This window comes from Chiloscyllium plagiosum, chromosome 3, assembly GCF_004010195.1.
Source record: "Chiloscyllium plagiosum isolate BGI_BamShark_2017 chromosome 3, ASM401019v2, whole genome shotgun sequence".
Taxonomy (NCBI): domain Eukaryota; kingdom Metazoa; phylum Chordata; class Chondrichthyes; order Orectolobiformes; family Hemiscylliidae; genus Chiloscyllium; species Chiloscyllium plagiosum.
The window spans coordinates 40,114,106-40,142,006 of NC_057712.1; the positions used below are offsets into that span (position 1 = coordinate 40,114,106).

At 39.9% G+C, this 27,901-nt stretch overlaps 1 protein-coding gene across 2 annotated transcripts in view; it reads left to right on the forward strand.

Moving 5' to 3' along the window:
- The window catches only part of LOC122542680 (striatin-like), a 139,617-nt gene that overhangs the window by 66,213 nt on the left and 45,503 nt on the right, over positions 1-27,901 (forward strand). For both annotated transcript variants that reach the window (XM_043680661.1, XM_043680668.1), the window contains exons 4-7: positions 6,669-6,747; positions 7,445-7,612; positions 11,296-11,446; positions 17,906-18,044. In XM_043680661.1, the coding sequence (XP_043536596.1) occupies positions 6,669-6,747; positions 7,445-7,612; positions 11,296-11,446; positions 17,906-18,044 (537 nt within the window). The remainder of the gene's footprint in view (positions 1-6,668; positions 6,748-7,444; positions 7,613-11,295; positions 11,447-17,905; positions 18,045-27,901) is intronic.

A 27,901-nucleotide genomic window follows, 5' to 3' on the forward strand; every position in this document is an offset into this window, starting at 1 on the left:
GAATGAAACATCCTCTGATCTTCATGAGTGAGGTATGATATTTCAAAGAATTCAGGAATGCTTAGTGGTAGAAGCCACTTTTCCATTTTGACTTTTGAAGAAATAGATTTATTTTTTTCAGTTTGTTTTCTTCTTCTCTCAACACTTCATTGCACACTTGTGCCTGCTGTATCACTAAGCAGATCAAGGTTACCTACGGAATTCCTAAATATCGTACCCCTCAGTGACACATCCGAAATGTAAGATTACAGAGGGCCTTTGCAGAACGGACTTGCACAAAGATTGGTATTTTGGCACCTACTGTGTCTGATTTTACATCAACAATCTTGGCTCAGTGGTTTAGTGTCAAGTGGTTAGATTTGTCAACAATGCAAAGTGCTTGAGTGAATCTGAGGCTTTGAAATTAACAAAGTGAGTTGGATTAAATATATATGTGGGTAGACTACTGGCATTTAAAATAGACAATTGTAAAATACTGTACGTAATGGATCGTACACTTGTCAAAATCACCAGGCTGCAGTTGAAAGAGCCAGCAGTTTTAATAAATTTGATTCTCAACATGTCTTCTCTGGAGCAAAAATCGACAAAACATAAAATTTTGAACATGCAGGAACAACATATATTTATGTAGGCCCTTTGAGGTTTTTCTTATATTTTAAAACGCTTTATTTTGGTGTTGGCTCAAGCAAGAGTTGGAAGAATGTTGGGGAGCAAGTATTAGGAAGTAAAAGTTTTTAAAATAGGGAAGGGTATCGCAAGAATGAGGACCTTCTGGGATGAGAGTAAGTTACTTGAAGATTTTGTCAATTGGTAGAATGGTGGAGGACAGTACTTGAGGTCATTGTGGAGAAAGAAAATGTACAGTGGATCACCACTGTGCAGATATAGGATAAGGGACTGCAATGTTTCAAGAAGGCAGCTCACCACCACCCTCTCCAGGATAATTAGAGATGGGTAACAAACACTAACCGAGCCAGAGATGCCCATATTCCATGAATGTATTTAAAAAGGAAAAGAAGAGTGAGGCCAGTGAAGGCTTTGAATATTTTGCACTGAGAAACTAGGCGCCATTCATGATTGACAAATTGTAGATCGGTGAGTGGGAATATGATATGGTCAAGAGTTCAGGCTATGGCTTACAGCTAAATCAGAAGCTGCAAAGCATCGTTATATTGATCCCCAACCTGAATTTCCTTCACAATTGTTCCATTAACAAGTACACTTTCTTGCACCTCCACAGCATTACTCTCATCTGCTCTTGCCCCTTCCTCTATTAACATGTAAAATCCTTGCTTTGTTGTTTTTGGTTTCTCATTTATATCCAAAATAAAAAAAAAAGAACTTTTAAACCCAGGGATTGCAAGGATCAATGCATGTTTTTGAAAACAAGAAATCTGACACTCATTGTGAATACAACAGGCTGTGTTTCAACCTCATCTTATTAACTGACACTCTTCATTAACAACAACAAAACACCATGAAGTTTGCGGTATTATTCTGTCCAGTTATTACTGATTTTTAATTTATTTACCTCATTGTAAATATAACTTGTTCAATTGAATGGCCACCCAAAATATCATCAGTTGATTCAATTTCAAGTCAATTTCTCCTCAAATACCACAATATACAGATTGTTCTGGGATAACGCATGTTTTGGCAGCACAGTTTGGCTATAACTGTCAAAGCATTAGGGAACAGTATTTACAGTAACACTTACCTCCATTGGTAATAACGTGATTCCAATGGAGATCAGTTTGTATGCTTCGTTCTGCACATTCCATGATGTCTGCGTCGAAATCTGTGCTATTCTGCACATGCACCAATGTCAGCTGCTGACAGAGCAGCTTTCTGTGACAGATACTGTACAAATAGCAGCTTTCTAACATTTATTAAATGTACTGTGTTAAATTTACTTGGTTCGTTAATAAATATAATTGCAACCTTCATTCAGCCTGTGCTATTCTGTGTTAAACCTTTAGGTGATTTTGGAGATGTTGTTAGTGATATATTTTGCTGGTCTGCCCCAACCCCACTTTTCCTAGAGGCCCCATTATTTCTATGAAGTGATTTTCTATTAAGCGGGTTTTTGCTGGAACGTAAAAGTGTACAGTGTTAAAGGAGAACTGCTTGTACTGAAAAGTACAAGTACAGAGGAACCTCAATTATCCAAACGAGATGGGCAGGCTCTATTTTGGTAGGATAATTGATTATTCGGTTAATTGATTTAATGCCTGACCTCTGGGGCTTGGAGTTTTCTGAAGTTTCCTTTTTCCTTGGCTCCCTCTCTCCGTCTCAGGGTTTGTTTCTGAGCAGCCAAACACTTGTGTATAAGGGAGCTACAGCATTTCTGAAGCCTCCTGTTCTCTTCCTCCCCCCCCCTGCTCCCCATCAGTTCAATGGGATTGGCACAACGAGCACTTGCTAAGTCCACACTTTGTTCAGGAGACTAGGCAGCAGCTCACCGTGCGTGACTCCCCAACTCTTGCCTCCTACCATCCCCGAACCAGCCAGACTGGCCACCAACAGTAAGGCTGCCTCCGCCTTTGGGGGGTGAGTCTCAAAATAGCACAAACACACACCTTTTTACTGCAACTTTTTGACAGGTTCCACCTTTGCCCTGTACAGGACAATGTTGAAGAGGTTATCTGGAGAAGGGGGCTTTAGGGTCCACCCCTGTGTAGAACTCCAGGGAAGGGGTGGGGGGGGGGAGAAGAGAGAGAGAAAGGGCAGGAGGTCAGTCATTTGGAGATGGTGCCTAGGCTCCCATCGATGTCCAGGACTGTTCTCAACAGCTTTTCAGTAAGCCGAGTTCATTTTTAATCATTGTAAACAAAAGACGCGATCAGTGTTGAAACGCTCTTTGATATAATGTTTCTATCGGGGCCTTGAGATCTTCTTCAGATAATCCGAAATTCGGATAATTGATATTTGGATAATCAAGATTCCTCTGTAGTCAGTTGAGGTTGCAAGTGAGAAGGCTCTCTGCCAGTAAGTCTTATTTAAGGAAAAGTTGCATTATTATTTGTGATTTATGCTGTAAATCAAGTATAACAGTGAAACCCCCTGCATTACATTTGTATTCGTGTCTGTTTTTACATTGATTATATGGGCCTCTTGATTATCCGGAATATTTGATCAATTGATACATTCCTGGTCCCATAGGTTCTGGATAATAAGTTAACTATGTATGCAGCTGCTGGTTTAAGGAGTAGTCAGAGAAGTTTAAAAACAAACTGGAACTGAAGTTTTGTGCACAAAAGCAGTGTTGGTTGACAGCAGATTGGTAAGTGGTCCATAATGGGCAGAGATGAATGCTGCAGATGCTGGAGATTAGAGTGGTGCTGGAAAAGCACAGCAGGTCAGGCAGCATCTGAGGAGCAGGAAAATCAACGTTTCGGTCAAAAGCCCTTCATCAGGATTCATCATTCCTGATGAAGGGCTTTTGCCCGAAATGTCAATTTTCCTGCTCCTTGGATTCTGCCGGACTAGTCTGTAATAGCCCGCAAATAATTGTGATTGTTTCTCAGATGACTGAACACCTTAGAGTTGTGAAAAAGATAGGGAGAAGCCTTCAGGCAGCCAGCAGTTTAGGAACTCTTTCCATTCACACCAGAAAATGCCACTTCAGTTGAAGAAAGTCATTTTTCCTTTTGTTCAGCAGTTGTTATAAGCTGCGAGTTTTAATTGATAAGCCAGAGACCTTTTATAAGTGAACCAGTCAGCTTGTGCATCTTGGAAACCATTGGAAGCTTCCAGAAAAGGATGGCTGAGAAGCAGCATTTTGACCAGCCGAAGAATAGTCTCAGCAGCCCTTGTGAACAGGAGCCACTGAATTGTTTTACATGTGATTAGTATTTATTCACTTGCAGTAAATTGTAGCTTTTGCCAAGTATAGAAACCTGGTGCATTTTATCTGCCATTCTGGATTGAGAAGGCAGGTAAGTGAGGATTTAGCTTATTTTTTAAAATCTTTAGCTTGTGACAACTCCAGAATAACAGGGCTTGGTTTCCACTGCACTGCCCCAGTGAGTCAGTGCTCTTTTCCGATTTAGCTTAACATCTATAAATCGCCCCTACCTTACTTTCTTTCCCTTGACTTCAACAAATCATAAACGAATATTTCATCTGCACAGTGTTAACAGCCTCATCTTTTCCAAGCATCTTTGGCTTTTTCTACCTTAAGCATTGACTTCAGAAACCTTGTTCTCAATTTCAAGTTATTCTACATTCCTTCCCTTTTTGCTGTAGCAGGCTTTGTTGCACTGACTTTATAATCTGCACTATGGATAACTACTTTCTCTGTTTCACTTTTCTTGAATTGTACGTTGATACCCCTCTTACCACCTTGTCCTCCATGTTCCTTCTCATCTTTTCCCTTTTCCCCACTTCCCTCATATGCTGTTATCCTACACAATTCAATGCATTTTATGCTATCTTCCTGTATGAGGAGCAAGAAAGAAAACGTAAGTTTTGCTGTGCCACAAAATATCTGCATACTGCCACATAGTCCTGCACACATCAAAACTTCAATAATTAAATACTGTAAATTGTTAAAATGAAAATGTAGCCTATAAATTCCTTCCCTGAGTAGTAATATATAGATATTTATATTTCTTAATCAATTGACATTTACAAATGACTATATTAAGGTACAATTTTTTTTGTACTATTTCTCTCCACTTAAAATATTTAAAAGACATTTGAATAAGTACATGAGTAGGAAAGGTTTGGAGGCCAAATGCAGGCAGGTAGAAACCTAGTTGGGATGGACTGATTGGATCGAAGGGTCTAATTCCATGATGTATGACTCTTAAAACAAAGTCTTTGAGTTTTCAAATACTAATGAAAAGTGCAAGCTGGCTTTAATGTCTTATGATTCTGTTTTGGTATTAAGTACCATAATTGAGGGGATTCTGACCTTTGACTTGGAAACAGGTTTGAATCCAGCCCTGATTGATGAGCTAAAAGTTTCTTCTGACTGGTAGTGTGAAAATGACTTTTGTCTGTCTCAAACCAGCTCCTAACAAGTAGGAATTTCCAAACTCATTGGTTATCAATTCAGATCATGAGCCCTTTCAGTCATTTTTGATCATCTGCTCCAGTTTATCAATTGTGCAGTTTTATTTTCATCAACTGGTCTTCTTTTGAGAATGTAGAATTTGATTGTATTGAAGACTCCACACCCAACTTACTCCAGTCCAAAGGAAACAGCCACTTGTCAGGAACTTCCAGTGTACATAGGAATATTCTTTCTGATAATCAGCTAAAATGTTTAAACTTGCTAGAATAGAGCACTAATGAGGTTCCTGCTGCTTATCTAACTCTGGCTATCCATTAGACATTGGTTGTATGTAGTAAGAAAAATAAAATGCTATGTTGCATTACATGGGCAGAATTGCAGTCCTCGCTGATGGGTTTGCCATGTCAGGATCTATTAATAATCTTAATTTGTTAGAATAATATTCCATTAACAGGGTGCTTGGCTTGATCTGGAAATGAAAACAATCATATCTGTCCAGTAGGATGCTTTTCACAGAGCAATAGACTGGTTGGCTAAATGCATAGAATGAGAGCACTTTGTCGACACTGGATGACTGGAAAGTATTTATTTCACAGCAGCAATGTTGATTATCTTGAGTGTAAAATTCACCAAGATTTTTTTAAAAATTCCTTTGTGGTGATATATGCAGTATTATGAGATTGAAGTGTGAGAAGGTAATGCAAATTGCAAATTTATTCTGTTAAAACTTTAAAATCTTTAAGTTGTTTGTAATGATGAGTTTAAAAATAGTTAGATTTAAACAAGATCCTGGAACATTATTTGAAGCAACTCCAATGTTCTGACAGTGGAAATGTTGCTTTACACCATACAGTTATGTTATACTTCCTAGAGTGGCGTCAGTTTCTTACCAATAGAAGAACTTCTTCAGGTGTAACAGCTGCTGAACAATTGTTCAGAATCTGGGGCTACATGCTAGGTAGTCTTGCATCATTTCAGCTTTGTAGTACACAATATCACACTTTTCACTTTCTCAGGAAGTCCTAAACACTTCATGATGAATAAATTATTTTGATGTGCCAGTCACTGTTATGCAAGCAAATGTTGGAACCAACTTATGCACAAGAATATGTCTCAAGTAGCAAATGAAATGAAGACCAGTTAAACTATTTTGTTGCAATTAGTTGTCCAATGCTAGGGGACTTAGCTACTCTTTAACTAGTCTCATGAAAAATTTTATCACCATCTGAATAAGTAAACAAGAATTCTCCTCAATATTCCACCTACAAGACTGCTATCAATTAATACTGCACTCCCTGCATATTGCTCTGATGTATCCATTCAGATTATGTTGGAATGGCAAAAGTGCGTACAAATTCAACCACTAAGATGAGTGTTTAACTTTTGGTTTTAATTTCCTTTACTAAAAGGATAGACTACTGCTGGAAAGCAGTGATTAATTGCTTTATTTTAATGTTACACATTTAATCATCAGAGACTGTGAAGAACTCTGCTATTCCCTGATTAAAAATGCAGTTGGTGGAGTGCAACATGTAACTGTTAGTTAACAATAGTCTCGACTCAATCTGACTCCAGTTATTCCTGCAGCAAGGTTAATTGAACAGTAGTTGAGGAGTGAGGAATTCAGACTGAATCATTGTTTTTCTAGATGAAGGGAATGAAAATGAAATACAGACAACACAAAATAATCAATTAACATGGAAGCAAGGGCGACAGCTCCTTCGTCAGTGAGTATCTTCAGTTAGTTCTATTTCAAAAATGCTGTGTGATTCTGTATCTTCAGTGTTTCACCTCATCATCAAAGTTTTTCTTAGTCGAATTCAGGTAAGTAAAAATATTAGAATATCGTCTTGATTTAAATTGTAACATTTTAAAGAGTTAATATTAAGCATGATAGTGTTCCAGATCAGAATGAAATAAGATTCTGGATAGGATATTGATTATTTTCTACCATTTAATTGGGCTAGCTTACACATGACATTTAGACTAAGTGATTCAATATTTGCATGCTTCTGTTCTATATTTGATGTATATTTATTTTTGAAAATATTTAAAACCACCATCCCCCCCCCTTACCCCAATCTAAAGAAGAAAACTGTTGAGTGTCTTACTACAGACAATGTAATGAATGGTGAATTGTTAACAATAGCCTTGTGCTGGGAGCTTTCATTTTCCTAGTGACTGTAGAGGCTGGTACTGGAAGAGACATACCACTTTGACCCTGCAGCTGGTACGAGTGACTTTTCTTTTGCCAGTACCCACTGCAGTTAAGTAGCGTGCAGGAAAGGATTTGTGGTGTGTATATGCTCATCTTTTCTGAATATTGCATCATTTGTAGCTGGTGTGTTTTACGATACAAGTTGCGGTAAGATTTCAAGATATTGTCATTATGTTTAAGACTGCTCTAATTCACTGATTCCCTAGATACTTACAGGAGGTGGGTTATACAGACACCATAATAGATGTGAAGTCGAGACGAGCACGGGCACTACTTGGCCTCTCTAGTGATCTAGATAAATTATCAGAAAGCAGAACTTTGGAGCCTGTTGTAAATGGTGGCGAAACTGTAATAAAAGGAACAAACATGATTGGGTAAGTGCTGACAATTCAGTACATGTTTATTTTGTTTAAAAGTGGAGTTTAATTTCTTCTGTGATAAATACATTGTCTAAGATTTTTACATACTGTTATTGCTGGGAGTGGTACATCCGTTACTTCTTTATAAAGGTTCATTAGAATATAACAGGTAAGCTTCTGAACTTGTCAGCCAAGACAGATATATTGCAATGCTGAGGCACAACAAACTGATTTACCACAGAATTGATGAGAATTGCATGCTGATTCAGTCAGTTAAATTCCTTTTACTTTTTCTTATGGGTGCAACAAGTAGTTGTATTTCTGTATTTTATCTAATATGGTAAGCAGAGACCACAAACTAAAATTTCATAATGTTGCGTTAAAACCCCTTAGTTGTTGAAAATTTATTTTTGTGCGTTATTTGTTTGCTGTTACCTATGTCGATGTTCCTTTCTTTTAGTTCATTATTGGATTCATTGATGAAAACAATAAATCTAGCATTACTATCAAAGTCAAAGAAAATGATTCATCCTATAAACAAGTACCTAAAGGGACAGAAGCTTCTTTGTTAAGTTTCTTTTACTGCAATTGAATCATAAGTTCATCCTTAATCAAAGGATGTTGGTTTGATGCAAACAATGTATTGAACAATAGGGTCCTTGACAGCATTAAAGAATGTTAGATCAGGTATTTTTCACTTTTCTTTCTTGTGACATAAATTTCATTTTCCAAACAGGTTTCTCTAATGTAAAGCTCATTCTCATGACATGTTTTAATTTTAGTGCACTTTGTGAATTGGGAGAAATTCCCAAGTAGAGCTGCATAATTTTTTATTCTAGCGTGGCTACTATTTTTGCTGAGTTTTTAAACATATTGCCGCTTTGCTCAACCCTCTCCTAAGCTCCTCATTCTCCCTCCCACTCATTTGTTTACTTCCCCCCCAACTCTCCTGCTTGTCATTTTCCCCGTCCCAAAATCTTGCTGTTTTCTGTTTGCCACCTTGTTCATTGCCCCAATCTCTAGCCTCTGCCGTGAGTGAGGACTGAGAGGGCAGTGAAAGGAACTTAATGAGTGAGGGAATGAGAGGTGCAACAAATGAGATAGAAGTAGACTGTCAGGAAGTGACAATGGAAGGATCACGATAGGATAGCAGAAGAGTTGGAAGAGGTGGGCAGGGTAGCAGGAGTAATTGAATTATCAGTTATGAGAAGATTTGTTTTAGGCCTGTTGCGATCGAGCTAGCCAACAACCTTTTGATGTAAAAATTTACTAACCGGTCATAAACACGTAACCTACCATATTACATATTTTCTTGTGGGGAAGTGATTTTTATTCAATATTCCATTTTATAGGAACGGGTTAGGGCAGCTAAGAAAGAGTCTGTTATTGTGCTCTTTGTTGTAAAAGGATGGAATTATAATTTAATAATCCCTAAAAAAAAATTACTGAATGTTATTCACACTAACTGGTGTTTTCTTTGCATTAATTCAGAGTTATTCTTGATAAAGGAATAAATTGCATTATGCAGTGCAGCATGGTGGAATGGAACTGATAGAATTACTGTACAGAGTTGGCATGGATTTGATGTGCCTAGTGTTCTCCTTCTGTGCCACAGTGATTTTATGATTCTTAAGTGGGACTAATTGAATAGTTCTTCCAAAGCAGCGACTCAGTTGTGGAATGACTTCCATTTGTGCAATAGATTATACAACAACATTATTTGGCATATTTCTAAAGGCAATAATTATTCCTACTGCTTTATGATTTTTTTTAATTTTTGGCCAACTGTTTTTTAGGTTCATTTATGAATGAAAAGCTTGATTACATTCCAGACTCTTTCTTCACATAATTTTGTATCTATAGGCCTGACAGTCTTGCCTCGGAAGGGAAGTAAGAAATACATGAAAAAAAAATACATGTTATGTTGCAGTAGATGAAAAATGAAGAGTAGATTCTACCAAGAGTCTTTTGCTTTCCTCTTAATGACCTGTTAGAGTCATAATGTCATATAGTTGTACAGCATAGAAACAGTCTTTTCAGTCTAATTCGTCCATGTTGACCAGACCATGTTGATCTCATCCCTTTTGCCACCATTTGGTCCATATCCCTCTAAACCCTTCCTAATCATGTACCTATCCGATGCTTATCAAATGTTGTAATTGTACCCACCTTCACCATTTCCTCTGGTAGCTCATTCCATATATGCACCATCCTCTGCAAGAAAAAGTTGCCCCTTAGGTCCCTTTTAAATCTTGCCCTTCTCATCTTAAACCTGTGCCCTTTAGTTTTTTGACTGCCCTACCATGGGAAAAAGACGTTGGCTATTCACCCTATCCATGCCCATCATGATTTTATAAACTTCTGTAAGGCCACCTTTCAGCCTCTGACACTCCAGAGAAAATAGCCCTCGGGTATTTAGCCTCTCCCTATAATTCGCAACCTCCAAGCTCTGTAACATCCTTGTAAATATTTTAATGAACCCTTTCAAGTTCAACATCTTTCCTGTAAAGGGAGACCAGAATTGAATGCAGTATTCGAAAAGTGGTCTAACCAATGTTCCTGTATGACTGCAACATGACATCCCCACTCCTGTATTCAATGCACTGACAATTAGAGGCAAGAATACCAAATGCCATTCTGCCCCGTCTACTTGTGACTCCACTTTCAAGGAACAGTGAATCTGCATCCAGCGATTCTTTGTTCGGCAACACTGCCAAGGACCCTACCATTAAGTGTATAAGTCCTGCCCTGATTTTCCTTCCCAAAATGCAACACTTCACATTTATCTAAGTTAAACTTCATCTGCTACTCCTTGGCCCATCTGATCAAGGTCTCGGAGTTAACCACTGCTGCCTCACAGCGCCAGAGACCCATATTTAATTCCCGCCTCAGGCGACTGTCTGCGTGGAGTTTGTACATTCTCTCCGTGTCTGCGTGGGTTTCCTCAGGGTGCTCTGGTTTCCTCCCACAGTCCAAAAAATGTGCAGGTTAGGTGAATTGGCCATGCTAAATTGCCTGTAGTGTTAGATGAAGGGATAAATGTAGGGGAATGGGTCTGGGGTGGTTGCTCTTCGGAGGGTCGGTGTGGACTTGTTGGGCTGAAGGGCCTGTTTCCACACTGTAAGTAATCTAATTTAAATTAAACCACCTTCATTGTTCCACCAACAACTTTGATGTCATCTGCAAACGTACTGAGTGTTCCTCCTTTATTCACATCCAACTCATTTATATAAATGACGAAAAGTAGTGGACCCAGCACAGATCCTTACGGCACACAGCTGGTCACAGGCCTCCAGTCTGACAAACAACCTTTCACCGCTACTCCTTCTCTTCTAACTGCAAGCCAAATTTGTATCCAAATCATTAGTTCTCACTGAATTCCATGTGATCTAACCTTGCTAACCAGTCTACCATGCAGAACCTTGTCAAACGCCTTGCTGAAGTCCATATATAACAACGTCCACTGCTCTGTCATAGAGCATATATGGCCAAACATGGGAGTAGCTTGCTCATTATGTGAGGAATAAAACATTGGAAATCACTGAGAATAAAGGATTAGGTTTGAACCACAGCATGTTATAGAATTTTATCTTTACAAAATAACAGCATGTTATTATTCCCCACAAATTTTGTCATAGATTGCCTATGTTAAAAACACGTGCAAGATTATATAATTCAGTTTTGAATTTTTTTCAAAGAAATTCCGGAGAGAAGGTTAAACCACTTTCGACTGATTCAGCAGATGTTCTGGAAACATTGAATTTTCTTGAAAATGCTGCAGCGGAATTTAGTGATGAAGATGAAGATGATGAAAATGATGGAAAAGAGAGGACAATTAGCGATAGTTCGGTAGGTTAAATGATTGGGCTGTGTGTAAATGTTTTCAAAATGTAGTGTATTAGCATACTTGTGGTATGTTTATGTGCTGAATGCTTTTTTTTCTAAAGAGGTTCAATTATAGTCCTCTGATCATATTGATCTAGAACTTGGAATGTTGACAAGGCTGACATTTGGTGTCCATCCCTCATTGCCCTTGAAGTGAATGGATTTATAGATCATTTCAAGGGTTAATTAAGGGTCAGCCACATTTCTGTGGAGTAGTATGTAGGCCAGAACAGGTGAGGACAACAGTTTCCATCAACTAAGGATATTCACAAACCAGATGGATTTTTATAACAATTGACAGTGGTTATGTAGTCATCATTAGCCTAATATTTACATTTATATTTTATTGCCTTGCAGGGAGTACAAGAATGATACCTGGACTTCAGGGATTAAATTATGAGGAGAGTGTAGACAAATTAGACTTCGATTTCTCTAGAATTTAGTAGATTAAGGGGTGATATGATCGAAGTCTTCAAGATAGTAACATGGAAATATAGGGTAGATAAAGACAAATTATTTTTACTGTTTGGGAATTCTAGCATTAGGGACATAGTCTGAGAAATAAGGCCAGACCAAACATCTCAGGAGGGATTTAGAAAGCACTTCTACACAGGTGGTAGATATTTGAACCTCTTTTCCATAAGAGTAGTGGATGCAGGATCTGTATTGACACCATCACCTTGATAACTTATGATCTCTGTACCTTAATTAGTTTGTACAGTTTTGGATTACTTGTTACTTTGGTTAGAGCCTCATCACGTGATTCATATACCTGTCATGCTATTCCAGCCACTTGGTTTGTCTCTAGCACTATACTACTTTTGATTTTTTTCTAATTATTTCTCTGCCTTAAATAATTGGGTCATCGGTCATCCTTCACTAGCTATTCAGCTATTGACACTTTACTCTCACCGTTTAACACTTTTGATCACCTGCAAAGTCTAGTTATTCAGCCTGTCAGCACTCCACTCACTCCATTTGTACTATGCTTCAACATTCTTAATTACCTAGAATTGCCTTGCAGTGATTTCTCTGCCTATAAATTCTGTGCCCGTGAGCTTCCCTCCACTTCACCTGATGAAGGAGCAGTGCTCTGAAAGCTTGTAATTTCAAAAACACCTGTTGGACTATAACCTGATACCATGTGACTTATGACTTTGTACACCGAAATATGACAAATAACTTGATCATTAAGTGGAAATATGTGAATAAGCGGTTGGAAACTCATCTTGAGATCAAACACCAAGGCTACAAACAATCTGGTTCAGCCTCTGTTTGAACAGGGTTTGTGTTGGTATCCTGTGGTACCCAAAGATTCTAAAGACAGTAACTTAGTCTGTACTGAATTTAATTTCAAGAAATTTATGTTTATTGAAGAATGACTACAAGACAAGCAATCTGACAATTTAGAGATGTTAGAGAGAGAGAGAATATTGTGAGGGTCAATTTACATGTACAACTTATAAAATAATACTGTAACAAGAACACATTTACCTCTCACTCAGTTATTGGGCTGCTTGTCAAACCAACACAATTTATCACTTACAAATTCAGTTCTACCAAAAATAACCCAGCTGTACAGCGTGACGTTGTGAACTTTATTACACCTGGGTTGATTCGTTCTTACATGTTGCACGTTGTGTGTCTGTTCACACACACCTACTCTGGTTGAAGTTTAAAATCTGAAAAATAAACTGAAATTGAATATAATGAATATGGAGTTTGGTAAAATCACTGCTCACAAATATTTCTTGTACCATTGTATACAGGAGGTTTTTCCTGTTCTGAATTTTCTGCACAAAAATTATGCCTCGAAATTAAATCCATTCAGAAGAAGTACCACAATACAATTTTATTTATAGAGTTTTTAATGTAATGAAATGTTCAAAAGCGCTTCTCTGAGTTAATCTAAAACAAATAAGATACTCAGCAATGTGACATATTAAGCAGATGACCAAAGGCTTGATCAAAGTACAGTAGTAGGTTTTAAGGAGTACCTTAAAAGAGAAAAGCAAAGAAGAGCAGCAGGTGGAGGGGTTAATTTGCAGAGCTTCGCAACAAAGCAGCTGAAACTTGCTATGGAGTTGTTAAAATTAGGCAAATTCATGAGGCCAGAATCGGAGCAGCAAGGATATCTTAGAAGTACAGACTTGCCAGGATAGATGTTGAATTGGGGTGAAATAAGGTGAAACAAGTAAAGGTCAGCAAGCAGGGGGGTGACAATTGAATAAGATTTGTTAAGAATTCGGACATAAACATCAAGTTTATAGAGGGCAGAATGTGCAAGGCCAGCCTGGAAGTCCAGTCAGGAAATAACAAAGATATAGACAACGGTTTCAGTGGTAGATGAGCTGAGGCAGAATGGAGTCAGACAATGTTATAGCATTGGAAATAGCTGCATATGTATTTGTAAGTTCATCGAGGTCAATCATACACCAAGGTTGCAAACAAACTGGGTTCAGCCTCACCATTTCAGAGCCAGTGATTGCATCAGTGTCAAGGAAACAAACATTTCCCACAGGTTTTGAAGACAGTTGCTTTGGTCTTCACTGTATTTAATTTTATGAAATTTCTGTTCATCCAGCAGTGGCTATCAGACAAGCAGTTTGACAATTTACATGAGTTAGTGGTGAGTTCGAGCTGGATGATGCTTAATAAAAGTGAGATGACATGACTTGAGTATTTTGTGTATTAAATTTTGTGTTTCATAACTTTGCTTGACTAGTCCATGTATTGAATGTAGTCCTGTGAACACAGCAGCAACAAATTGCATTTATGCAGTGCCTTTGAAAAGTGAAACAGGGCACTTGAGGTCAAACCCAAGATAAATGGTTGAAGAGCCATGGAAGGAGTGTGGTTACCAAAAGTTGAATTAAAAATGATTTTTTGAACGGGTGTTGAGACTGAGTGAAGTAGAAAGAAATTTGAAGCAAACTGCCGACATCCTGTGTGGTATAGTGAGTTGTGAGGAGGCTTCAAAGTAATTTAAACAAATTATGTGGGCAAACACATGACAAATGCAATTCAGCCAGTCTAAATGCAAAGTTATTCACTTCAATGTGTGAAAACAGGAGAAGATGAGTATTATTTGAATGGTGATATATTGGGAAGTGTGGATGTACAAAAGGATCTGAGTGTCCTTGTACACCATTCAATGAAAGTTGACTGATAGATGCAGAAAACAATTGGGAAGGCAAATGATATATTGGCCTTCATTGCAAGACCATTTGAGATCAAAAGTAAGATATCTTACAGCAGTTACACAGGGGCCTTGGTGTGAACACACCTGGAGGATCATGTGCAGTTTTGGTCTCCCTACCCAAATATACCTGCCATAGAGGGAGTAAAGCGGAGATTTACTAGACTGATACTGGGTATGGCAGGACTGATCTGTGAGGAGAGATTGGTTCGACTGGGCCTGTAGTCAGTAGAGTTTAGAAGGATGAGAGTGGATCTGACTGAAACACACACAATTCTAACAGGGCTAGGCAGAATGGATGCAGGGAGGATGTTTTCCCGGGTTTGGAAATATAGACTTGGGGTTCAAGATACAGGGTATGCCATTTAGGACTGAGATTGAGGAAAAGTTATTCACTCAAGTTCTCTACCACAGAAAACTTGGAAGCCAAGTCACTGCAAGGAAAAGATTGTAAACATTTCCAGATTGTAAAGGAATTGAGGTATAGGAAGAAAGCAGGAATATGGCAGTTTGAGAAGATCAGCCATGATCTTATTGAATGGTGGAGTTGTCTTTAAGTGTCTGTTGGCCTACTTCTAGCTTCTGTGTTTTTCTAAATCCTAGTCAGAGGAGGGAAGTACTTGGGGTACTGGCTCCTAAAGTTTAGAAATGATTTGGAGACGCCGGTGTTGGACTGGGGTGTACAAAGTTAAAAATCACAGAACACCAGGTTATAGTCCAACAAGTTTATTTGGAAGCACTAGCTTTCGGTGCACTGATCCTTCATCAGGTGGTTGTTACAATCACCTGATGAAGGAGCAGTGCTCCGAAAGCTAGTCCTTCCAAAGCTTAGAAAGGAAAAGAGTGAAACTATGATTTGAGGAGATGAGAATTTATGAGAAGAAAGAACGGGAGCTTGGAGATGAAGAATCTAAAGGAATGCAATCAGTTTGGAAACCAGTTTGTCAGCAACATTTTTTTTGATGATCTTATTAACAGTCTGTTCAGGCATGCACCGTTGTAAGCAAAGTCCAGTTGTGTTGATTTTGCGAGGTACATATTCAAAACCTATGAATCAGAAGCTTTCTACCAATGACTAAATTAGTCATTCAGCAGGGGGAAATTTTCCTAAGCACTCCTAAATATATCAGAAGTTGGAAGTAGTGTCAGATTACAAAGGAGGATAGGTGTTGTTGAAACAAGGCATGTGAATCATGTTTCATAAATAACTAATAAAGAAGCTATGGGACTTGTTAATGTCAAAATGACAGCTTCCTCTGCAAGTATTATCAAGACTTTATACTTCTGTGCAGATGACATTATTAATCAAGGAAATAGTATAACAATATAGAGGGGGATGACCAACTTTTAAACCCTTGTCACTTGTGGGGAGAAATTGCTATTTTGTCCAGATGCTTTTTTTATCATATGCTGCCAAAGGTGCGTGGATGACCTGTGACCTATTTTATCCTTCAGCAAAACATGCAAATTACAAGAGATCTGTTATTTATACTTCCTAGACTACTTTGACCTTACTCTACCACTCAACATATGCTTTTGAGAGGCATCAAAAGAGGCATCGCCAGAAATTTTCAGACCGCTATCAGACCCATCTTCTCAGGCACTACATAGTGGTCTGCAATGCCAGTCCAGAAATACAATTGAACCTAATCATAAGTGACAGTTGATTGGCAGTAACCATACCACAGTCAGCCAGTGGATGCCATCACAAGGAAAGATCACAGCAGGTTTTTCTTTGATTTGAATTACCAACAGCCAAGACATCATAACAATAGTATGCCATTCAGCCTATTAAGCCGCCTAACTGCTCAATATGATTGAACGTTTTAATACTGTTTACTCACCATGTCCCAATCACTCAGGTTCCCTAATTACCAGTGGTGCAATCAATCTCTGCCTTAAACATACTTTGAGACTATATGCCCACAACCCTCTGTTGAAGAGACTTGCAAAGGTTCGCAACTCTGAGTAAAATAATTTTTCATTAATTTGTACCTAAATGGCATTCCCCTTCCTTATAAATAATGCCTCCTGGTTCTAGACTCCCCAAGCAGGTTGAAAATCTTACCTGCATTTACCCTGTCCAATCCTTTCAGTTTTTGTAGGTTTCAATGAGATCACCTCTCATTCTTCAAAACCGAAGAGAATGCAGGTTTTGTTTCCCCAATCTCTTCTTAGGACAGCCCTGCCATGCTGGAACATCCTGGTGAATCTTCGTTGCACTTAGTCGCTGAATAATATCATTTATGGGATAAGGAGATTAAAACAGTACTCTAGGTGTAGTCTACCCAAGCTCTTAAATAATTGAGGCAAGACTTCACTTCCTGAGAATATTCACTAATTTTGAGACCTTAGAGTCTTATATTCTGATCAAACAGAGTGAGAGGAAGAAGCAATTAGAAGGGAGATACGGAATAATTGAATAGAGAAAGATAGGTTGATACCAATCAAAAAAACAACACTTGGTTTCTTCATCTTTGCAATGATGTTGGTTGTTTTACAGGAAACACTTTGGTGTAGCACTTTCCAGTGGTGAATGTTAAGAATTACAGTGGAGGAAGCAGAGCAGCTAAAGGAGCTTTGATATTAATAAGCGGCACATGATTATGGCTTCATTGAACATGGTGATTTCACACCCCTCCACAGCAATTTCAGTGTATAATATACATATAGTAAAGGTAAAGTCACCATAGTCCTACTGGACCATAGGCTACCCTGTCTTAGAGAGTGACAACTGGTGGTGGTTTAAGGGTTGATGGTTTAAGGGTCACTGCACCTCAGGCAAGGGCAAAGTTTGAGAAGGAGAGTCTTTCATGGTTACCTTGGCCGATGCGGGAATTAAACCCATGCTGTTGGCATTATGCTGCGTTGCAAACCAACTGAGCAGCCAACTGAACTAACCCAGTTATACACAATATTATACACTGCCTACCAAGAAACATGGTCATTTGAAGTACAACCTCTGAACATGGTTTATTATCAAAGTATACTACTCATGATGGCTACCGCAAGTTGTGAATGCTGATATAAAATTTGATCTAATGATAAAATATATTTCTGACAACGGCAATGTTTGTTAATTATTTCCACTGTGTAGATTTTATAGTGATTGTGGAAGCCTAGACATACATAATTATTTGCTTGGTTTACCTTAGTTGCTCTTTGTGTAATACTGTATAACGTCCATTCTGGTTCATTGCTCAAATTGTCATCTTTTTAACCAGTTTGTTAACAAAGGAGTGTCTTCTGATCCTGTGGACGATATGGATACCGAGGAAGCACTGCGAGAGTTTGATTTTCTGGGAACATCAGAAGATGAAGGTGCAGGAGAGTTGAGAAGTTCAGGCAATGGAACAGAATGGGGTAAGATTTCACAATACTTTGTTACTACAGAGACAATTGATCTTGTTTAAGATCTTAAACAAATTTTGTTTAAGATCAAAACTTATTGCACACAAGAGGAATACGTTAAAGATAACTCTGTTCAGTTGATGATGTTTTCTTGGTGCATCTTGATAAAGGGCCAAATGCAAAAATATTTATCAAGTTGAATGTGTATAAACAAAAGTAGGCATATTTATGACCACCTTTCTAAGATAAATATTGTCCGCTCATCACTGTTTTATACTTTCTGCAACGGATGCTGGATCATCTTGAGTTATAATGGATCATCTCAAAGTGCCATTGACTCAGTGAGTTGAAGAATATGTTATAGAGTCATAGAGATGTTCAGCACAGAAACAGATCTTTCGGTCCAACTTGTCCATGCCGACCAGATATCCTAACCTAATCTAATCTCAATTGCCAGCACTTGGCTCATATCCTTCTAAAGTTGAAACTTTATTGCTGGAACAGCACAGCAGGTCAGGCAGCATCCAGGGAACAGGAGATTCGACGTTTCGGGCACAGGCCCTTCTTCAGGAATGAGAAGGGCCTGTGCCCGAAACGTCGAATCTCCTGTTCCCTGGATGCTGCCTGACCTGCTGTGCTGTTCCAGCAATAAAGTTTCAACTTTGATCTCCAGCATCTGCAGACCTCACTTTCTCCTCATATCCTTCTAAACCCTTCTTATTCATGTACCCATCCAGATGCCGTTTAAATGTAATTGTATCAGCCTCCACCAGTTCCTCTGGAAGCTGATTCCATACACACACCACCCTGTGTGTGAAAATGTTGCCACTTAGGTCCCTTTTATATCTTTTCCCCCGGCACCCTATGCCTTTTAGTTCTGGACTCCCCCATTCCAGGGAAAAGACCTTGTCTATTTACCCTGTGCATGCCCCTCATGATTTTATAAAGGTAACTCCTCAGCCTCCAATGATCTGGGGAAAATAGCCACAGCTTATTCAGCCTCTCCCTATAGCTCAAGCCCTCCAACCCTGGCAACATCCTTGTAAATCTTTTCTGACCCTTTCAAGTTTCACAACATCCTTCTTATAGGATGGAGACCAGAATTGCATGCAATATTCCAAAAGTGGCCTAACCAATGTCCTGTACAGCCACAACATGATCTCCTAACTCCTGTACTCAGTACTCTGACCCAGAAAAGTGTTGGTCACTATAAGAGCCATTCTAGAAATAATTTCGTTGTGAATGTATTGCATTTGTTATTGTTTAAGAAAAACATTGCCTGATTTTCCTGTGACTTGGGATAATTTTAGTTTCCCTCATTGAAATGGAAAGAATATTATCTTAATATGAGTAAAAAGCACAAGAAGGAATACATGAAGGGATGTATTTTTCAGGGGGGTGGGGGGGTGGGCAGCGGCAGCAGGAACCTCAACAGGAGGGGAAAGCAGCATTAGGATGACATCAATGACAGGGGTAACATGGGAAGAAGTTGCAAGCGTGTTTTGTCAGTACTGTTGAATTGTAAGTGTGTGATGGTTACAGTCATCAAGCTGACCAGTCAATAGGCAGGACAGAGTGGTGAGTTTGGTGGTCGTGGTACTCATTGGGTATGTATTTTGTCAGATTTTGGAAGAACACAGCATTTCTTATGGGACTGTGTTTGCAGGCTTTAGTGACGAAGCAGATGGATTATATGGGGTGGGATTGGGGGATTCTGGGTTGGGAGAAATATGTCAAGGGGGGCATATTGAGTAGAGATACAAGGGCAGTGGTACACGGGGGCAAGCAGGAGGAACATGAGGGCAATACGTAGATGAGTACTACGGAACATTAATGAGAGGTGTTATGAGGATACAGGCTGCAAGGCTGAGGAAATTACAGGAGTGATGCAGTGTTGATGAATATGTCAATGAGGGTGGGTGTGGGGGCAATGGAGAGGGAGGGTCATGGGGGCAACATGTTGGGGGGTAAATCCAGGTGGTCTAACATGTCATTGAAACCTGAGAGGTACATCAGGGTGGGATTCAGCGTAGGGTTACCGGGAAGTAGTAGGTTTGGTGTTCTCAAGGGACATTGGAAGGGGGAGATCGTGGGGGTACATCAAGTAGGATGGTGGCATCAAACAGGGACATCAATGGGAGGTGCATTGGAGAGGAATGTCAATGGGGGATGGCGGGGGGGAAGGAACATAGGTGAATGTCGAAGAGGTGTGGAACTGTTATTGGGGTATTGATGGCGTTGGCAGGGGCAACATGACAAGCGAGTACCAGGTGAAAGTGAGGACTGCAAATGCTGGAGATCAGAGTCGAAAAGTGTGGTGCTGGAAAAGCACAGCCGATCAGGCAGGATCCAAAGATCAGGAGAATCGACGTTTTGGGCATATGCCCTTCGTCAGGAATGTCAAGGCGTCAGCAAGTCATGGGGATATGATAAGTAGGAGGGACAGACATGATGTGAGTTGCAGAGTGGCGCTATGGCACAGTCAACAGGCAGTGGTGGAATGGGAGATGGTATGGGAGCCAGATTCTGTATGGAGGTAATTACGCAGGCTAGGGGACACTCTATAATGGGTGGGGGTAGTTGGGGTGTCATTGCATGTGTGCAATCAGGGGCAGTCATAACTGCTACATGTGCTCATTTGTTTCAGTCAGCATGCATGGCAGGGAATTCGTACGCAATTTTGTGTGTTGAGGGGAAGGCAGTACTTGCGTGTAGTTTGTCAGGTGATGGCATACTGTCACACGTGCTTGGTTGGGAGAGAGGGCTCATCACGCTTGCGAGCTTTGTCAAGATCTGGAATGGGCAAGTTGCAAACGTGCTTTCTCAGTGCTGCTGAAGTGTAGGTGTGTGATGGTTACAGTCATCGTGCTGACCAGTCAGTAGGCAGGATAAGGTGGTGTGTGGTACTCATTGTGTATGTATTTTGTCAGATTTTGGAAGAGCACAACATGTGTTTTGGGACTGTTTGCAAGCTTTAGTGATGAAACGGTTGGATTGATAGTGCTGATGAATTTGAAATAGTTTAATTTTACCAATAAACTGTTTTGAAAATGTGTTTAAGTAATTTATTAATTATATTTCTGGATGGTTGTACCTTCAGAATGCTGAAATTGCTGGAGCTGTGTGCGCTCTGTGGTCTGTATTTTTTTATCACACATTAAATTAAAAGTGCAGTAATGCTCTTTAGGAACAAAACAAAATTTAATTTAATTATTCTGCAGCTCGTTTAAAGATCATTGCAGAGTATTTGGATAAATGAATTCTTTTGAAAATGTTTGTTTAAAAGGCAACAAGTGGAAACAGTGCTACATTGTGGCAAGTGGGGGTTGGTGTGAGGGCCCAAAGGAGATAACTGCTGGTTGCACAAAGGCAAGGTTGCTGCAGTTTTATGATTATCTTTATGGGTAGAGTTCCATTGGTGTTTTTAACATTTCAGAAGTCTAGAACTTTATGGTTCACATTGTCTGTTTTGACACTTTACAAGAGCAATCAAAAGTCTGTTCTTTGCCCTGAATCATCATCTAGTTTAAAGGTTAGGGGCTTGATAGCCTTATATTGGTATTGATGCTGGGCTAATAACCTAGAGAAGGGCTGAAGAAGGGCTCATGCCCAAAACGTCGATTCTCCTGCTCCTTGGATGCAGCCTGACCTGCTGCACTTTTCCAGCAACACCTTTTCAGCTCTGATCTCCAGCATCTGCAGTCCTCACTTTCTCCTAATAACCCAGAGACTTAGGTAATGTTCAGACGACCTAGGTTTGAATCCTACCACATCAGATGTTGTTAAATTCCAAAAAATAATTTGTAAAATTTATCTAATTCCCTTAGGGATGGAAATCTGCCATTCTAACCTGGTCTGACGCTGAACTGTTCTCTGAAATGGCAAATAACGTTAAGTAAATAGCGTGAAATGACACTCGGTTGTATCAATTGCTACAAACTCTAAAGAAAAGAACTGAAACCAAACTGACCACTAAGCATTGACAAAGGGACCCATAATAAAAACAGTCAACCTTGAAATGTCCTTCTTAGAAACATCTGGGGGCTAGTGCCAATATTGGGAAAGCAGACCAATGAAACAATAGTCTTACAGTCATATTCACAGAATCATGCCTTGCACACAGTGTCCCAGACAATGGCTTCGCCATCCCAAGGTATACCCTGTTCCACTGGCAGGGCAGAGAGGTTGAGGCACTGCGGTATACAGTTGGTAGAGAGTTGCTCTGAGAGTCCTCAGCATTAACCATGAACCACATGATGTCAAACACTGGCAAAGAAGCTTTCTGCTGAATTCTACGTTTGTGTCCTCCTGGCTGATCAGAACCTTTTTATATCTACTTCAATGAAGAGATACAAAAAAAGTCTTCAGTGCCCATTACCAAGTGTGACTAGGCAGTATTGTTATTGATGGAGCTAGTTGCATCCTAAAGGACATTGCTGCAGACGCAGTCTAACAGCAAGGTTTAAGGGAACCAAATAAGAAGGGGAAATAAAATACTTGACCTCATCCTCACTGATCCACTGGCTGCAGATACATCTGTCCTGACAGTATCAGCAAAAGTGACCAAAGCACAGTCCTGTTGTAAATAAAGTCTCATCTTCAAATGAGAATACATTTTCATTGTGTTGTGTGGCACTGTCACCATGCTAAATGGGATACTATTTGAACAAACCTAGCAACTCAGAATTGGGCATGTACAATGCACTGTGGGCCATCAGTAGAATTGTACGCCAATACAATATGTAACCACATGGCTTGGTATATCCTACCACTCTACCATCACCATCAACCCAGGGGATCAATACTAGTTCAATGAAAAGTGCAGAAGGGCATGCTAGGAACAGCAGCAGGCATATCGATAAATGAGATGTCAACCTGATGAAGCTAAAAAACAGGACTACTTGCTGCCAGGGAACAGTATAAGATAGTTAGGAGAGCTAAACGTTTCCATAACCAATTAATGAGATCTAAACTCTGCAGTCTTGCCACATCCAGTCATGAATAGTGATGGACAATTAAACACTTACTGGAGGAGGAGGCTGCACAAATAACTGCATCCTCTACAATTGGAGAGCCCAGCACGTCTTTGCAAAAACCAAGACTCTAAAGCATTTGCAGCATTCATTAGCCAGAAGTGCAGGGGAATGATCCATCTCTGCCTCCTCCAGTGGTCTCCAGCATCACAAGCTTGTATTAAACCAATTGATTCACTCCACACAATGTCAAGAAGTGGCTGAAGGCACTGGTGACTGCAAAGGCAACATACCCTGACAACATTCTGGCCATACTGCTGAAAACTTGTAGTCCAGAACTTGCCAAGCTATTCCAGTAAAGCTGCAACATTGGCATCTGTCAGGTGATGTGCAAAATTGCCCGGGTATGTCCTGTACACACAAAACAAAACTTCAACCCAGCCAGTTACCGATGGAAGATGGCATCAGCAGTGCTATTGAGCAGCACTTGCTTACTAGTAGTCTACTCCTCATGCTCATTTAGGGTTCCAAAGGGGCAACTCAGCTCCTTACCTCTTTACAGCTTGAGTTTAAACATAGAAAAGCTGAATTCCAGAATTGAGTGATCACCCAACATCTGTAATAGAGAACGTGTTAAAAGCTATTATTGTAGATATTAAAACAAAGGCATTTCAATAGGTTTAAGCTAATCATGTGGAGCCAGCATAGTTTTGTCAAAGGGAAATAACGTTTAACTAATTTTTTGGCGTTCTTTGAAGAGATAACTTTGCTGTGAATAAAAGAACACCAGTGAATATATTGTACTCAGATTTCCAGAAGGGGTTTGATAGGTGGTACATCCAACATTATTGTAAAAAAAAAAGTTCATGATGTTGGGGATAACATTTAGGGAAGGATAGAAGATTGGCTGGCTAACAGGAAGCACAGAGTAGGAAATAAATGGATCTTTCAGGATATCACAAGTGGTGTGCCACAGTTGTCTGTACGGAGGCCTCAACTCTTCTATTAATCTCAATATATAGATAAAGGAGCCAAAGGTATGATTACTAAATTTGTTGTTGATATTAATGTAGGAAAGTGAATTTAGAGGTGGGCATAAGGAGCTAACAAAGGGATATAATACATTAAGGGAATGGACAAAGATTTGAATGAAGGATAATGTGGGAAAGTGGGAAACTGTGCATTTTGGCAGAAAGAATGAAAAGAACACGTTATCTAAATGGGACATTTCAAAGCTCTGAGATGCAGAGTCATCTGGGTCCTAGCGCATGAATTGCAGAAGTGGGGGGTCCAGGTTCATCAAGTAATCAAGAAAGCTGCCAGAATATTATGGTTTATTGGAGGAGAATTGAATGCAAGAGTGGGGAGGTTATGCTTCTGTTACATAGGACATTGGTGAGACCGTTTCAAGAGTATTGTGTACAGTATTGGGCAATGTACTAATGGAAGGATGCATTAGAAGCAGTTAAGAGAAGGTTCACTAGATTAATACCTGGACTGAGTTACCTTATCAGGAAAGGTTAAACAAGCTAGACCTATATCCTCTGGAGTTGGCTGAGTCATTAGTAAACTTAACTGAAACATGTAAGATCTTGTGAGGACTTGAATGGATGGACGTGGAAATGACATTTCCACTTGTGGAGAATCTAGAAGTAGCAACTGCCTTTTAAAAATCAGGCATCACCCATATAAGACAGAGACTATTTGATTTTGAGGGTTGAGTGTCTTTGGAATCCCCTTCTTCAAAGGTGTTGGATGCAGAATCTTCAAATATTTTTAAGGCAGGGACATCTAGATTGTTTATTACCAAGAGGTTGAAAAATTATTTGGGGTATATAGTGTTAAGGGTAAAATCAGATTAGCTATGATCTTATTGAATGGAGGAGCAGACTTGAAGTGCTGAGTGGCCTACTCTTGATCGTTGTTTGTATGCCTTGATAGGGCTGAATTTGACTGAGGGTAGCATCAAGAAGCCCTAGCAGAACTCAAGACAATGAGAATTGGGGAAAACTTTCTGCTGGTTAGCCAGCACAATGGAAGTTTATGGTTGTTGGAAGTCAGTCATCTCAGCTCCAGAATACCCTTGCAGTCATTACTCAGGAGAGTGTCCTGGTCCCAATCAACTTCAGCTGCTTCATCAATGAACTTTCATCGATCATAAGGTCAGAGGTTAGGGTATTTGCTGATGACTGTAGAATGTTTAGCGCCATTCACAACTCTGTCATACTGAAGTGTCTGTGTCCAAATGCAGCAAGTTCCATACAAAATCCACGTTTAGGCTGACAAGTGGCAAGTAATGTTTGTGCCCACAAGCTTGGTAATGGCCAAGTTCACCATTAGAGAATATTAATCTTACCTCTAAATGTTTAATGGCATTACAATTACTGAAGACCCTCTACCTCATTCTTGGTATTACCATTGATCAGAGGACTAACTATATCAACACTGGCTACAAAGCAGATCAGAGGCTAGGAATCTTGCAACGAATAATTGACCACTGACTCTCCAAAACCTGTCTAGCACAAGTTAGGAGTGTGGTGAATTACTCTCCAATTGCCTGCATGAGTAGTTCAAACAACACCCAAGAAGCTTGACATCACCCAGAACAAAACAGACCATGTAAATCTCATCTACAAATGTGCCCTTCCTCTACCACCAACACTCCATAGCAATAGTGCGTACTTTCTACAAGATGCACTGCAGAAATTCACAAAGCTCCGTGACATCTTCCAAACTAATAACCATTTTAATTCGTTGGTGTGCTATCTAGGGATAGTGGGAATAAGGTTCTGCTTGACTTATTGAAATGTGGTCAATGCGTTATCCACAAAGTCCAACGTTGATATAATTCACATTGTACTGTAGCTTTTATCTCAAATAAAAGATGGTGGTTTACCATTGCCTCATCTCTTTGTTGAGACTTGGAGCCCTACTCTGGCATGGAATACACTGGACTTTGAAGGTGCATGATTTGCTGACCTCTGATTCCTCTGAGCCGTTTTCTTGACAAGACCTTTTCTTTTTGCTTATCTCTTCCAATGCCCTTGCAAATAATCTAACTCCACAGGCCATGATGATCAGGAACTGTCTTTCTTTTGCCAGTGGTGATGTTTGCCATTTTCATATTTTGCTTGCTGGTGTTCTTTAAATAGAAGTATGGACGTCCAAGAGATCACGACGTCGAAGCCGTTCATTTTACAAGTGGTCTTCGGTATTTAGCTGTTATCCACATGCTAAACCTGCCCAAGTCAGTTTTGTGCCATTGGCTGAGCAGAGAGTATACACTGGTAGAATTCTAACACTTCAGGACCTCTAATATAAGATACAGGAATAGAATTAAGCCATTTGGGCTACCAAGTCTGCTCTGCCATATGATCATGGTTGATCTGTTTCTCAACTTCATTCTTCTGTCTTCTCCACACAACCCTTGCTCCCCATATTAATCAAGAGCCTATCTCTCTCTGTCTTAAATACACTCAATGACTTGACCTCTACAGCCTTCTGCAGCAATGCGTTTGACAGATTCACCACCCCCTGGCTGAGGAAATTCCTCCTCATCTCCGTTCTGAAGGGACATCCCTTTACTCTGAGGCTGTGCTTTCAAGTTCTCGTCTCTCCTACTTGTTGAAACATCTTCAAGTCTAATCTATCCAGTGCTCTCAGTATTCAGTAAGTTTCATCTGAGATTCCCCCTCAACTTTGTAAGTAAAGTACAGACCCCGAGTCCTCAATCCCTTGTCAAGCCCTTCATTCCTGGAATCATTCTTGTAAACTTTTTCTGAACACCAGCTTATCAACCTTAGATAAAGGGCCCAAAACTGCTCACAATATTCCAAATACAGTCTAACTAGAGCTTTATGCAGCTTCCACAGCACATCTCTGCTCTTGTGGAGCTTCCACATGCTCCAGTCCTCTTGAAATGAATCCAGACATTGCATTTGCCTTCCTAACTGCCAACTGAACCTGCATGTTAACCTTAGAAACCTGAACTAAGACTCCCAAGTCCCTTTGTGCTTCAGATTTCTGAAGCCTTTCCTCATTTAGAAAATAGTCTGTCTCTCTATTCTTCCCATCAAAGTGCGTGACCTCATACCTTCTCACGACCTATTCCAACTGCCTCTTCCTTTCCTATTCTCCTGGCCTCTCCATGTCCTTATGCAGCCTCCCCACTTCCTCAAAACCATCTGTTCTCCACCTATCTGTGTATCATCTGCAAATGTAGCAACAATGCTCTCAATTCCTTCAACCCAATTGTTAATGTATAGCATGTTGTGGTTCTGTTCGCCGAGCTGGGAATTTGTGTTGCAGACATTTCGTCCCCTGTCTAGGTGACATCCTCAGTGCTTGGGAGCCTCCTGTGAAGCGCTTCTGTGATGTTTCCTCCGGCATTTAAAGTGACTTGTACCTGCCACTTCCGGTTGTCAGTTGTCCGCTGTCCACTGCAGTGGTCGATGTGCTTATTGATTGAATCTGTGGATGAGTGCCATGCCTCTAGGAATTCCCTGGCTGTTCTCTGTTTGGCTTGTCCTATAATAGTAGTGTTTTCCCAGTCGAACTCATGTTGCTTGTCATCTGAGTGTGTGGCTACTAAGGATAGCTGGTCTTGTCGTTTCGTGGCTAGTTGGTATTCATGGATGCGGACCGTTAGCTGTCTTCCTGTTTGTCCTATGTAGTGTATGGTAGTGTGGCTAGTCCTTTGGGTTGTGGCATGTCCTCATTCCGTTGTCTTTCCCTTAGGCATCTGTTGATGAAATTGCGGGGGTATCTGTTTTTGGCGAATACATTGTATAGGTGTCCTTCTTCCTCTTTTTGGAGTTCCAGTGTACTGCAGTGTGTTGTGGACCTTTTGAACAGTGTCTTGATGCAACTTCTTTTGTGTGTGTTGGGGTGGTTGCT